This window comes from Ranitomeya imitator, chromosome 1, assembly GCF_032444005.1.
Source record: "Ranitomeya imitator isolate aRanImi1 chromosome 1, aRanImi1.pri, whole genome shotgun sequence".
Classification (NCBI taxonomy): Eukaryota; Metazoa; Chordata; class Amphibia; order Anura; family Dendrobatidae; genus Ranitomeya; species Ranitomeya imitator.
In genome coordinates this window covers 315,456,574-315,472,168 of record NC_091282.1, presented here as the reverse complement: position 1 = coordinate 315,472,168, position 15,595 = coordinate 315,456,574, and the positions used below count along the sequence as shown (strand labels likewise).

The window sequence follows — 15,595 nt, the reverse complement described above, 5'->3', positions numbered from 1 at the left end:
GGCAGTAAGAAAATTGTTGCAAATAAGCAAGTTTTGCTTGGTTTTTGTTGCGTTTTTTTTTTTTGCTGTGTTTTTGGCAAGCTACATATCTCTCTTGTGCATGCTGATAAAGTTTAGTGCCAAAAAACACAGCAAACCCTCATAACTGCTTTTGCTGCATTATTCCCCGTGTTTTTTTCACCACCCATTACTTTCAATGGGTGAAAAATGCTGGAAAACGCTGAAAGTGACATGCTCTATTCTGCAAAAACTAAAATTTTGCAGAAAATACTGAGGACAAAAAAAACAAGCTGTGTGCATGAGATTTCTGAAATCTCATATTTAGCTGGTACTGCAAAACGCAGCTAAAATTAGCATAAAAAAAGCAGAAAAAACGCATACAGTGGGGCAAAAAAGTATTTAGTCAGTCAGCAATAGTGCAAGTTCCACCACTTAAAAAGATGAGAGGCGTCTGTAATTTACATCATAGGTAGACCTCAACTATGGGAGACAAACTGAGAAAAAAAAATCCAGAAAATCACATTATCTGTTTTTTTATCATTTTTTTTGCATATTATGGTGGAAAATAAGTATTTGGTCAGAAACAAACAATCAAGATTTCTGGCTCTCACAGACCTGTAACTTCTTCTTTAAGAGTCTCCTCTTTCCTTCACTCATTACCTGTAGTAATGGCACCTGTTTAAACTTGTTATCAGTATAAAAAGACACCTGTGCACACCCTCAAACAGTCTGACTCCAAACTCCACTATGGTGAAGACCAAAGAGCTGTCAAAGGACACCAGAAACAAAATTGTAGCCCTGCACCAGGCTGGGAAGACTGAATCTGCAATAGCCAACCAGCTTGGAGTGAAGAAATCAACAGTGGGAGGAATAATTAGAAAATGGAAGACATACAAGACCACTGATAATCTTCCTCGATCTGGGGCTCCACGCAAAATCCCACCCCGTGGGGTCAGAATGATCACAAGAACGGTGAGCAAAAATCCCAGAACCACGCGGGGGGACCTAGTGAATGAACTGCAGAGAGCTGGGACCAATGTAACAAGGCCTACGATAAGTAACACACTACGCCACCATGGACTCAGTTCCTGCAGTGCCAGACGTGTCCCACTGCTTAAGCCAGTACATGTCCGGGCCCGTCTGAAGTTTGCTAGAGAGCATTTGGATGATCCAGAGGAGTTTTGGGAGAATGTCCTATGGTCTGATGAAACCAAACTGGAACTGTTTGGTAGAAACACAACTTGTCGTGTTTGGAGGAAAAAGAATACTGAGTTGCATCCATCAAACACCATACCTACTGTAAAGCATGGTGGTGGAAACATCATGCTTTGGGGCTGTTTCTCTGCAAAGGGGCCAGGACGACTGATCCGGGTACATGAAAGAATGAATGGGGCCATGTATCGTGAGATTTTGAGTGCAAACCTCCTTCCATCAGCAAGGGCATTGAAGATGAAACGTGGCTGGGTCTTTCAACATGACAATGATCCAAAGCACACCACCAGGGCAACGAAGGAGTGGCTTCGTAAGAAGCATTTCAAGGTCCTGGAGTAGCCTAGCCAGTCTCCAGATCTCAACCCTATAGAAAACCTTTGGAGGGAGTTGAAAGTCCGTGTTGCCAAGAGAAAAGCCAAAAACATCACTGCTCTAGAGGAGATCTGAATGGAGGAATGGGCCAACATACCAACAACAGTGTGTGGCAACCTTGTGAAGACTTACAGAAAACGTTTGACCTCTGTCATTGCCAACAAAGGATATATTACAAAGTATTGAGATGAAATTTTGTTTCTGACCAAATACTTATTTTCCACCATAATATGCAAATAAAATGTTAAAAATACAGACAATGTGATTTTCTGGATTTTTTTTTCTCAGTTTGTCTCCCATAGTTGAGGTCTACCTATGATGTAAATTACAGACGCCTCTCATCTTTTTAAGTGGTGGAACTTGCACTATTTCTGACTGACTAAATACTTTTTTGCCCCACTGTACGTGTGAACATACCCTAAAATATGAGTAAGGCTTTAATGTAAGCATTCCAGTTTTCTTCCGACTGATCATACCCCAGATACCATTTTGCTAAATATGTGATATGCCTATGTATGAGGTTTGCTGCTTATATTTATTTATTCAGGCCAACAAGCTTGTTGCATGTTCTAATGCCATTTTTATGATTTCTGTGATCTATCACTGCTGACAACCTAGAACATATAAAGCTCCATTCATATCACTTAATAGGTTACATCAGAAGGACATGTTTGATTAGCAGGAATAATGCGTCCCCTGACATACATTTCTATGGGCCAGGAGTATGACAGTCAACTGTTCTTAAAGGGCACCTGTCATGTAAAAAAAATCTATTAAGCTACAGTACAGATAAGGGGTTAATCAGCAGGTTATTAGCGTTCTGAAGCTGTTCCACGCCAGCACTGAGAGCACCGCTGTTGGGAGCAAATAGTCATAGGGGTATGACAGTTGCGACTTCAGTCACCGCTCAGTACATAGTGAGCGACAGCTGAAACCAGGCCCCGGCACCGACTGACAGACGGCTCACCAGTGCACAGAGGCTGTCAGCCGAATGATGGTTCACTAAATATTCAGTTGGCGGCTATTTCGAACAAAGTTCCTATCAGAAGCTCTTGTTCGGCCAAGCGCTCCTGCGTTCTCTATGAGAGGACCATCACCTGATAATCTGGTGTCGGCTTACCTCTGGTACAACAAAGCGATTGGCAGTCCAAAATTTTACACGCACGATCGACATTTTCCCCCCGAATTAGTTGTCTGGGACCCCCATATATTCGATTTTTGAAGAACCTGGCGATATTAGAGAAGTCGCCAGGCATTAGTCTAATGTACATGGCCACCTTTAGATCTGAGTAAACAGTCCATGATTCTCTCATGTGTGATCACTTTTACCAAAAATTTTGCATCACGTTTTTCCTCATCTATTTTGCACTGAGGGAGATAAACAGTTTGAACTTTTATTTATCCATTGATTCCTAGCAAAGAACTAATGAAAAATGGATGAAAAATTGGACTGAAAAGTACGGCTTTCATCTGGTTTTACAGATCCTCATAGGCTTTAATGGCCAAGACTCATCTGCAAACCAGTGCTCTGAGCCTCATGGCTCAGACACAAAGATCCATTTTTAAAACATTTGTGTGTATACTTCAATTAAACTATTGGCCCGTTGTTAAGGCTTTTACAATGGATATGTGAATGTAGTCTTACTGTTATACTGTTATATATTTTTCATTTTTGTTGTTTTTGTTAACTAAGATGATGGCAAAAAAAAAACCAACAAGCTTTCCACAAATGAATGCCTTTAAGTTACAATTTGCAAAGACGTTCAAAAACAATTTACTCTTCATGGTTGTTTCTTTCCATCAAGTTTAATCTACACATATAATTCCTGACTGGAAAGACTATGGTGATTTTGTATGTTGTCAAACACATCCTGCATTGTAAAGTATTGAGCACAGAATGTCTTTGGGGTGGGCAGATTGGTACCCGTCCCTAGCTCTTGGACCCACTGAGGTGCTTCTTATTATGAAAGTTCCCTGATGAATCTCCAAGCAAAGATTAATGGGGGAGAAACGCATCAGGACCAGGTATGAGTCTTACTACACAGAACAAGGGATTCACCTTGAATATGCAGCTAAGTCCTCTTTTTTCATTTGCGCTTTCAGTTTTTTAGCACACCTGCACTTTATTATTGGAGTACCCCTCCTCTTCATCCTTTATTTATTGGCTTAGTGGTTACTCCTTATAAGGGTCAATGAATTAGGCTGAGACCATAGCCTTCTGTTATATTTGAAACCTGACATTTATACACTAGTGGTTTTTCTCTAGCACTTATTACCATCTTATTTAAAGTATTGTGCGTTACAATCCTTATAAGGATCAGAAGGGATCGAAGCTTCTTTATACCTTCTTTATACGGGATTAACTCGTAGAAGCGCTATACAAGCGCGAAACGGCCGTCGTCAGAACCTGCACACTCCTGTGCTCACACTCACGGGCTATGAAGATATTTTAACGATGATTGAATAAAGGATACATATTTTTAAGGATAGGTGAGTGCTACCCACTTTTCTTTCAATGGACAAATTTATTAATAGGCTGCCATAATATTTGACACTGCGAGTTCAGGTTACACAGGACCACGCATCACCAAGAACGATTTTACACTGGCAAAACATAATTTTATCCGATTAGTGGTTTGCTCATTCTTGTGATTGATAGTGATTGATGACTGGCAGTCTATTTACACTGCAAGATAATCGAGAAACAAGCATTTTTAAGAATGCTCATTCGTAATTATCATGATTCATGATTACCGGTATCTATCAATGTAAATTCAGCTTAAAGATATTGACCACTACGTGGACAACCCCATTTGAATCCTTATGTTTTCCCCCAGTAAAAAAATTAACACTTATACTCACCTCCGGGAAAGCCAGTGCCGACACCACTGGAACGGTGGGAGCACCAGAGGTGAGTATAAGGGTTTATACTCACCTGCGAGAAACTCGGATGAGTCTCGCACGTCAATGCCCGGCACTGCACCCGGCACTCAGGAGCGGAGCGTGCGGCTGCATAGCAATGCATGCAACCGCTCGCTCCACTCCTGAGTGCCAGGTGCAGTGCCGGGTATTAACATGCGAGACTCATCCCAGTATGAGTATGAGCCCTAAGTGTTATTATTTTACTAGGCAGAAACATAGGAATTGAGAAGGGAATGTCCGAGTAAGATGACTAACAGTGGCTTATATAAGGGTATGTGTACATAACAAACAGACTTTCAGTCCATGTGCCATCTTATCTGTGTGCAAAACCGACAGCAAACTAATGGCTGAAAGTCAATGTCCTAGTGCACGCGCACAAGTGATTATCCACATAAACCTACTATTTCTAGTTTCAATGGCACTGAGGTCCTGCACCCGTCTGAGATATGAACAAGTGCACGGGACTGCACAGGAATTCCATTACGTCCACATTTCGTAGACGCAACTGTCGTGAGAAAAAACGTAACCCAAAGTGTACGGGCTTCTTATGTTCATAGTACAACCTTTAGTGAATAATACCATTCAAAGATACATGTAAATATTTACAGAGGTTCTTATAGCAAAAGATATATAAGACAATGAGTAATGGAAAGGTTTTCAGGATATGATTTCAAACGATTTCACAAAACGCAGCAACCTCCTTAGTGATAGGAAGTCCACTTGGGTGCAATCTGAGTATCACATGGTCTGTCAGTATATACACACCTTTTTTGAAAGGCCACAGAGGCTACAACACTATTAAGCACGAGGCACCACTAACCAAACAACAACATGAAGACTAAAGAGATCTCCAAACAAGTCAGGGTTAAAGTTGTTGTGACATACAAGACAGGATTGAGTTATAATAAAAATCCCAATCTCTAACGATCCCCCGGAGCACCATCAAATCCATCCAATAGAGGGGCGCCAACCAAAACTCTCAGCCCAGGCAAGGAAGGCATTAAACAGACAGGCAACACAGAGAAAAAAGGTAACCCTGAAGGAGGTGCAGAGTTCCCAAACAGAGACTAGAGTATCTAGCACCACACCTCAAATAAACTCCAGGCCTTTTATCTGCTTAATTGAGAATGACATAACGAAGGGATTGCCCATACCTGTCAATGAAATAGCCTTGGAGTCAATTGTCCAATTACTTTTGGTCCCTTTAAAAACAGGGTGACACATGTTAAGGAGCTGAAACTCTTAAACCTTTCATCCAATTTTAATGTGGATACCCTCAAATGAAAGCTGAAAGTCTGAACTTCAACTGCATCTGAATTGTTTTGTTTAAAATTCATTGTGGTAATGTCTATAACCAAAATTAGAAAAATGTTGTCTCTGTCCAAATATATATGGACCTAACTGTATGTAATATATGTACAGTACAGACCAAAAGTTTGGACACACCTTCTCATTTAAAGATTTTTCTGTATTTTCATGACTATGAAAATTGTACATTCACACTGAAGGCATCAAAACTTTGAATTAACACATGTGGAATTATATACTTAACAAAAAAGTGTGAAAAAAACTGAAATTATCTATTATATTCTAGGTTCTTCAAAGCAGACACCTTTTGCTTTGATGACTGCTTTGCACACTCTTGGCATTCTCTTGATAAGCTTCAAGAGGTAGTCATTAGGAATGGTCTTCCAACAACCTTGAAGGAGTTCCCAAAGATACTTAGCACTTGTTGGCCTTTTTGACTTCACTCTGCGGTCCAGCTCACCCCAAACCATCTCGATTGGGTTCAGGTCTGGTGACTGTGGAGGCCAAATCATCTGGCGTAGCACCACATCACTTTCCTTCTTGGTCAAATAGCCCTTACACAGCCTGGAGGTGTGTTTGGGGTCATTGTCCTGTTGAAAAATAAATGATTGTCCAACTAAACGCAAACCGGATGGAACTAGAACTCTGTGTGGCATTGACCTGGTCTCTAGTCTGAGCTGCTGTTAACCTGCAATTTCTGAGGCTGGTGACTCAGATAAACTTATCCTCAGAAGCAGAGGTGACTCTTGGTCTTCCTTTCCTGGGGCGGTCCTCATGTGAGCCAGTTTCTTTGTAGCGCTTGATGGTTTTTGCCACTGCACTTGGGGACACTTTCAAAGTTTTCACAGTTTTTCTTTACTTAGCTGCTTTTTTCTTGCCATAATATAAATTCTAACAGTCTATTCAGTAGGGATATCTGCTGTGTATCCACCAGACTTCTGCACAACACAATTGATGGTCCCAACCCCATTTAAAAGGCAAGAAATCCCTCTTATTAAACCTGACAGGGCACACCTGTGAAGTGAAAACCATTCCCGGTGACTACCTCTTGAAGCTCATCAAGAGAATGCCAAAAGTGTGCAAAGCAGTCAAAGCAAAAGGTGGCTACTTTGAAGAACCTAGAATATAAGACATAATTTCAGTTGTTTCACACTTTTTTGTTACGTAAAGTATATACTCGAGTATAAGCCAACCCGAGTATAAGCCGAGACCCCTAATTTTGTCACAAAAAACTGGGAAAACTTAATGACTCGAGTATAAGCCTAGGGTGGAAAATGCAGCGGCTACCGGTAAATGTGAAAAATACAAATAGATACAAATAAAAGTAAAATTAATTGAGACATCAGTAGGTTAAGGGTTTTGGAATATCCATATTGAATCAGGAGCCCCATATAATGCTCCATAAAGTTTATGATGGGCCCCATAAGATGCTCCATACAAAATACGCCCCATATAATGCTCCATACAGTTTATGATGCTCCATATTAAAATATGTCCCATATAATGCTGCACAAATGCAGATTACGGCCCCATAAGATGCTCCATAAAGCTATTTGCCCCATATAAAGTTCCACAAACGTTGATTATGGCCCCATAAGATGCTCCATACAGACATTTGCCCCATATAATGCTGCACAAATGCTGATTATGGCCCCATAAGATGCTCTATAAAGATATTTGCCCCATGTAATGCTCCACAAACGTTGCTTATGGCCCCATAAGATGCTCTATACAGTTATTTGCCCCGTATAATGCTCCACAAACGTTGCTTATGGCCCCATAAGATGCTCTATACAGTCATTTGCCCCATGTAATGCTCCACAAACGTTGCTTATGGCCCCATAAGATGCTCCATACAGTAATTTGCCCCATATGCTGTTGCTGCGATAAAAAAAAGGAGCAGGTGAGTATTATTACACAGCTGTTGCTCCCCCTCCCCTGCCGACCCCTGGGTATGACTCGAGTATAAGGTGAGAGGGGCAATTTCAGCCTATGGGCTGAAATTCTCAGCTTATACTCGAGTATATACGGTATATAATTCCACATGTGTTAATTCATAGGTTTGATGCCTTCAGTGTGAATGTACAATTTTGATAGTCATGAAAATACAGGAAAATCTTTAAATGAGAAGGTGTGTCCAAACAATTGGTCTGTACTGTATGTAAGTAATATTGGGGTCAGTAGTATTGTTGCAATACCCAAACCTCCTGTGATTCTCCTGAACCAGTCTCAGGCCGGTTTCACACATCTGACTTTCATAGTCTTAGTATGGACCACAAAGTCCGGGCCAACCATGGGTCTCCTGACCTGATCTCAGTAACCTCATTTATGCTTATGAGGCTGTTGAGTTTTGGTCAGGAAACCAATGGCCGGTCCAGATACTGAGGTCCACACTGAAATTACGAAAGTCGGATGAGTGATACCAGCCATAAATCACTGTAGGATCCTAATTCTGGTTCAGTACAACCATCAGAGATTTAGGAGCACGGCTATAATCTGACTGTGTAAAAATGGCCTAAAAGAAATCTGGTCCAAATTTAGATTCCTGCACATTTTTGTTCCACCAAATATACTAATTGGTGACTAAGCTTTTGGCTGCCAATTTCATTTCATGGTCTGAAATTCATTTGTATCATTGATGAATAATTGTAAGATATAACATGGACAGAAGGTAGTGTAAGACACGGTTGCTTAGATAAAGATAAACAAAAGACATTAATAAACTACATTTTCAAGATTTTTTTTCTTTTTCAATTTCCAAGTATGCAGCACCGAGCTGTGACCCTTGATTATCACATTATTTCCATGGACTCAGGTGTACGGAGTGTGTGAATTTCCCCTAAGCGCCTTCTTTTTTTAATAGCACTGCAGCTTAACCAGGGTTTGTCGTTTCTATGTCAACCATTGCTCCCCAGTGATTACATAATGGCAATATTAGTACAGAAGCCTGGACAGAAAAGGAGGAGCTTTTCGTGATTGCTGTCAGTGTCGATCTATTCTGGAAACCCTGCATGGCCTGGCTCGGTGTAACATGTATATGCCATACAGGCTTCACTGTGATTGACGAGGAATTTACATTACATATTGCGGTTATTGGTTTTATCGCATTATTGTAGCAGGTTAGCGGAGGTGCATTATCATATACCCCTAGATATGTAATATTACATTATAAGTCTACGACAAGCTATGAGAAAATGCTTTAATTACCGGCAACACAATTAATTAGGAGACGCGTCGGGAAGAAAGAGTTAATGCCCAAAGTCCTTGCTAGATAGAGGGTAACCTCAGCCTTTCTGCGGCAGCAGCAATAACACAGACACGTGGCACTTCACAATGATGAATATGCATGGATCAGGAAGTGATGGCAAAAAGCTCTGAAAAGACTTTGTCCTAGATAAAGCGCGGAGATGGGGACACTGCGGTCCTGGCCACGAGCACAGTCTGTCTAGAGAAGAATAGATATCTAGATGATGATCCATCTGGAAAAGGGGAACAGAACATGGAAACCTGATAAATTACATACATATACATTCACACGTCACTGCAGTAACATGGTGATGTGTAAGGCTACGTTCACATTTGCGTTGTGCGGTGCAGCGTTGGCGACGCAACGCACAACGCAAATGTAAACGCATGCACAACGCGTCCACTTTTGCATGGTTTTTGGCTCAGAAAAAATTGCATCATGCAGCGTCCTCTGCGCCCTGACGCATGCGCCACAGTGATGCATGCGTCACAAAACGCAAGTGCAACGCATGTCCATGCGCCCCCCCATGTTAAATATAGGGGCACATGACGCATGCGTTGCCGCGGCTGCGCCCGACGCAACACTAGTGTGAACGTAGCCTTACATGCTCTTTCCAGATAATCCTTGAAGAATTCTGGGCAATTTGATGAAATCTGATACTCACACCAATCCCTATTGTATTATACTGTGGATATGAGCAAACAGCAAATCTGCTATGGGTGAACATACCCCTAAAGTTACCAATCTCTAATTTCGGGATATTAGAAAAAGCTCGTCCTGTGCACGCAAGACACTAGAAGAAGACCACGTGGAGTATATGATAAGAGATGGATGGAGAGGGGTGGACTGAAGGGAAACAGTATTCGTACCTCCGAGTCCTACAGGTTATCTACAAGCAGGGTATTTCACAAAGCACAATGGAAAAGCTTATGTAACAGCACAGACTACCGCATAGCTCCAGCTCTGTGCTGTAAGGGCAGGTTCACACAAGCATATAAAAAATCCAGAAAAGAAGGACAAATTTTTTCTCACTTATCATCCGTGTGCTGCCCGTATGTAATCCATTTTACATTAATCATTTACAAACCTATTTACAGTTTTCGATGTTACACAACGGCAATGTATCTGTAAAAACTGGATGCTCTGTCTGGCACTCGATGTTTCTCACACTTCCATAGACTTCAATGGGTGAATCTCCTCCAAACTAGTGCACGCTGCCATTTTTTCACATACAGATTCGGTGAGTGACAAACAATTGCCCATCTGCACTGCCCCATTGGATAACATTGTTCTTTTTTTCACAGTCAGCACTCGGACTGAAAATACAGTGGTGTGAACGAGGCTTAATATGGAGTTCTTGTACTGACAATAAGAAGTTCTGAAGTTCCTGCGATATTCTCTCCTGGTATAAACACCTCTCCTTATGGGTTATTTAACTACTGTCATTCAGGGCTTCTTCATCTTCATTACCGGCTGCAGTCAGACACAAAGCCTCCGTTGTGAGGGATCTCTATAAACCGTTCTCTGCAGAAACAGCCTCAGCTTTAATAATGCACAAGTATTCACTCTATCTCACTGCTGAAACATGAGGATACATAAGCTCAGATCATTATACCATGAATATGTATGCATTTATGTCTGGCACGCCACAGCAGACAGACAGCAATGTGTGGTGTGCACATGCAGGTGCAATGGAAGTTATACTACTGAGAATAATTGCCAAGTGTGCAACCAATCCAGAAAGTTGGATATCGTTACAGTTTCTGCAAAGACACAGGATGCCACCTAGCCACCAAGTCACCTAAAAAAATGGTATGTCCATGTGTATGAGGACATAGTAAATGTAACTATTGTGCTTCAGCCCTGCTGGGCCAAGGCAGAGACCCAAGCTACTATATATGCCAATGTTGATATTTTACTAGCCCGATGATAGCAAATTGGCATTTGTGTATTTCAATTTTGTGTATTTTAATTAATTGTTATGTATTTTAGTTATAGCATGACAACCTTACGACTGACATATAGCTATCATTAGAAAAGAGGCCACAACTCATAGGTTTGACCTAATGGCTGCGTTCACATATGGCAGTCACAATGCAGACGAAGACTGAGGTAGTCCTGTGTCTTTGCAGTCTTGTCATAGCTCCCCTGTAGGATCCCTAGACTCCATTAGATTCACTAGACCCCAGTAGGATCACTAGACCGCTGTGGGATCACTAGACCCCAGTAGGATCACTAGACCCCTGTAGGATCACTAAACCTTCTGTAGGATCACTAGAACCCTGTAGGATCACTAGAACCCTGTGGGATCACTAGACCCCTGTAGGATCACTAGACCCCAGTAGGATCACTAGACCCTGTAGGATCACTAAACCCCAGTAGGATAACTATACCCCTGTAGGATCACTAGACCCCAGTAGGATCACTAGATCCTGTAGGATCACTAGACCCCAGTAGGATCACTAGACCCCTGTAGGATCACTAGACCCCTGTAGAATCACTAGTCCCCTATAGGATCACTAGAACCCTTGTAGGATCACTAGAACCCTGTAGGATCACTAGAACCCTGTGGGATCCCTAGACCCCAGTAGAATCACTAGACCTCTGTAGGATCATTAGAACCCTGTAGGATCACTAGACTGCAATAGGATCACTAGACCCCAGTAGGATCATTAGACCCCTGTAAGATCACTAAACCCTCTGTAAGATAACTAGAACCCTGTAGGATCACTAGAACCCTGTAGGATCACTAGACCCCTGTAGGATCACTAGACCCTGTGGGATCACTAGACTCCATTAGGATCTCTAGACCCCAGTAGGACCCCTAGACCCCAGTAGGATCATTAGACCCCTGTAGAATCACTAGACCCCCTGTAGGATCACTAGACCCCTGTAGGATCACTAGACTCCATTAGGATCACTAGACCCCAGTAGGACGAAGCTCTCAGAGCGAAACGTACGTCGGGTGTGGTGGGCACCTGGATACCTATACTCTAGAGGTAAATATGCAGTGCTTAATTTGACTTGCTGTCTTGTATTATTCATGTTTTGACAACATCCACAGGACCTTTGGTCTGGAACATGTGACATTGCACTTTATATATATATCTTTGTTTCTGCCATTGCAAAGGGATATGCTGTGAGAGTCTTGTATATTTAAATTTTTTTGTTACACATATTTATAAATATATATATATATTTTGCAATAGCACTTTAGGTTTAATAGCATTTATATGATATATTATATATTAAAAGAAAAAACTTTTACACAACATACCCCTTTGATAGCAGTCTATTTTTTCAGGTTGTTGTCTGCATGCTGCTCTGCTATTTCCAGGTGTCCCACCTGTATCTCTGTCCCTGTATGCTCCCCCTATGGTACATTGTTATTATATTATTTTGAACATGATTATGTATTTTTGATACTGTGTATTAATAAAAATTTATTTTTTAACCCGCGTTTTGGGAATGAGTTTTCCTTCTTTGGTGTAGATTGTAGTTCTTCTTTTCTTCCCGGAGGGGTTTTTTTTTACAACAGGATTGAAGGATTTTTTTTTGTGTCATTTATTGTACAACAGCAAGAAAACTTTATTGTTGTACCCGAAAGAAAGCTCTTATCCCCAGAAACCCCATTAACTATATGGAGATAGTGGTAGTCATGTACAATGTAGCTGTTAGAAATATACATAGTATACGTCGTGCCTCATTCATTCCTTACATATAGAATTACTAATTCATAAGGCAATTAAGAATGGTTGTACTGCATTACTGAAGAATATGCAAATGTCATTTGAAATACCATTCATCGGACACAAAAGGTAATAGTGTAGGACGGTTGTAATCATAGGACACCTTCCACAATGAAGAGTAGCAACAAGCTACAGAGTGGACTATCTGGTGATAAACCACGGCAGTGAAAGCTCCGTCTCTTTCTTCCTAGAATCCCTAATTAACACAGAAGCGGACAATATGTGATAGACTTTTCCTAACCCTTGAACAGAAAACGACTCTAATTAATATTATTTTTTCCGAGCAGATTTTCCGGAGGAGAATGAACGGGCCTCCTGAGGTCGAGGGGCTTTATTGTAAAATGCTGTTCTGCAGTACACCCCGAGTCAGCAGTATGAGCCAAGGGCTATTCCATCATTTACAAGCTGTATTTGTGGTCAGCCTGGATATAATATATCTTTCCACTGCAGAAAAGATCATTTCTAAAGAACAAGGGCCGCTGATTGGTTTTGCATCGCTCACATAGCGGGTTTCGAAGTATCATAACACGGCATACGCTTAACAAAGTACGAATCTTTCAAGCAGACATTTAACCTTTTTTCCAGCGCTGCTATGTTAGCCAAAAGTGTTAGTCATGCTACTATTTGCTTTAGATCTATTAAGAAAACATATGTTCCATTGTTACATCTGCTGCTCGCCCCCCAGTGGGCCCAGAGAGAAACTCTCCAAGAAAGAGACACATTAACTGCTTCAGCTCTCGCCTTTCAAAGAGTTAATAGACACTTTAGCACTGGGTCACTGTGTCTTTGCCCTAATGTATAGAGACATTGAAATATATCAGCATACAGAAGAGCAATTGTTTCACAAAAGTCATCAGGATTACTGCACAATGGGAAGGGTCTCCACATTGCATAAGACATAGTGGGGTCTCAAGAAAGCAGCGCTGTTCTCGCTGAGATGCGGAAGCAAATAACAGGGTAAGGTATCATTTCCCGTCCGGTGGACAGAAAAAAGGATTTTGCCCATGCTGTACAATGATACTGATTGAGTCTCTCCCAAAGTTTTCTCTTCTGTAATTTACGGTGACAAAGGAGAATCCAATGCCAGCAAGAATGACATGTAATCCGTCCCTCATTAGGTCTCCTTACTGCGAGATCCCTTTTGTAGAAGCAGCAGTCGGACGCCCCTTCCCAACCCCTGAGCATTACATGGATTACACCGATATTACGCTGAAAATTCCACCAGCACAGATTTCAATTGCCCTGCCAACGCGCATAATACCAGCGGCGACATGAAAAATGCAGAAAAGTTAAACTGTGGGGCTCAGTGCTGCAATGGAAGAATTAGTCATGAATATGTGACAAGTATCTAGAACTGAACAGTCTTCATTCAGTCTCCTTACCTTCTTCCTGGGCTGCCATTTCATCATATTTGGACGGAAAAAGGTTGAGCATCAAGAGATGTGAGAGATACTTGTAAACGTGGGAATTGTACAGCTGCTGATAGTCATGCTTCCTGCCCCTTTAAATATGTTGCATATTCACTTTTTTTGTTTTGGAACATAATCCCGAGAAAAAGCAAAGATTTTGATTTCAGCTCCGTTGTTACCAAATCCAACAAGAAAAAAAAAATATGTAAAAAAAAAAAAAAAAGATAATAAATAAAATGAAATGGAAAGAAAATGTCAGCAAAATCCGTTATCGGGAGTAAAAGAATTTGGAGTGAGATCGAAAATCCAATGCATCATTGAGTGATGAAAAATTTGCAGAAGAATGTGTCGGGAAAGGGTTTTTTTTTCTTTCAAGCTCAGATTTAGTCAATTCTCTTTTGTGGTAAATGATCACATCTGCAATCCGAGATGTGGAAGTGTCCTGTCCGCTCACGCCGCACGGCACAGATCGGATTTTGGCATGTTGCGAAGACCCTTTCGGCTTTATCGCCCTTAAAATCCACTATCCTCTGCAGCTACAGGCGGAGGTTGCCAGCCGTCTCCTTGCATCTTTCCCCCAAAAAAAGTACATTCCAGGATACAGTTCCATAAGAGGAAAAGAAAATCTGGCTCCGCTGACGGCTTCAGTTTGCAGAATGTTTCAGGAAAGGTTCTGCGTGAACAATTCACGCGCCTTAAGACACTGAAAACAGAAACAAAAACAAATCCACCAAAAAATAACAGGGAATTTTACTTGGGAAATGCTGGAAGGAAATCCTGCAACAGCAACAAAATGTACTCCTCTACACTAATGACTTCCTTCCCTTCTAGTATATGCAGAGCCCGCACTGTTCTGTGCAAGGCATTGCCGCAGCTGCAGGGTCTTACTGCTAGTCAGATCAGCCCCCACCATGTCCAATATCTGCTTTCATTTACCCTGTGATCCCACTGTGCAGAAGTGTACAGATCTGCAGTAGGAAATGTCTGCATTATCAAAGCAAATAAACACTTCTTATCCATGAAAATGAGGCTACGCTAGCATGATGCAAGAACGATAAGCAAGTCTTCATGTGAGCGCACTAATATTACTATTACTGCTGACTAATCATCTTATCCAGGGAGAGGTAGAAGCATGTAGAACAAAGATATGTGCTACAAGGCACTTTTACCACTGGATGTGTAGGGCTACGTTCACATCTCGATTCTTTCGAGTTGTGTGTTGTGCAACTAAATGCCAGATGTGATGAAAACCCGATGTTCCCTATTAGAGTCAAAAAGGTTCGTCAGGTGCCGCTGGTGTCCGCCAAGTGACAGATCCGGCACTGCCGTCATTTACAGAAATTTACTATGAAGATATTTTTAAAAAATACCTTAGA

The 15,595-nt window shown here is 41.4% G+C and overlaps 1 protein-coding gene across 1 annotated transcript in view; it reads right to left on the bottom strand.

Moving 5' to 3' along the window:
- The window catches only part of TTC28 (tetratricopeptide repeat domain 28), a 667,947-nt gene extending 652,905 nt beyond the window's left edge, over positions 1-15,042 (bottom strand). Inside the window, exon 1 of the mRNA XM_069758682.1 lies at positions 14,193-15,042. Within this exon, the coding sequence (XP_069614783.1) occupies positions 14,193-14,219 (27 nt within the window). The 5' untranslated portion in view covers positions 14,220-15,042. The remainder of the gene's footprint in view (positions 1-14,192) is intronic.
- Positions 15,043-15,595: the final 553 nt, after the last annotated feature.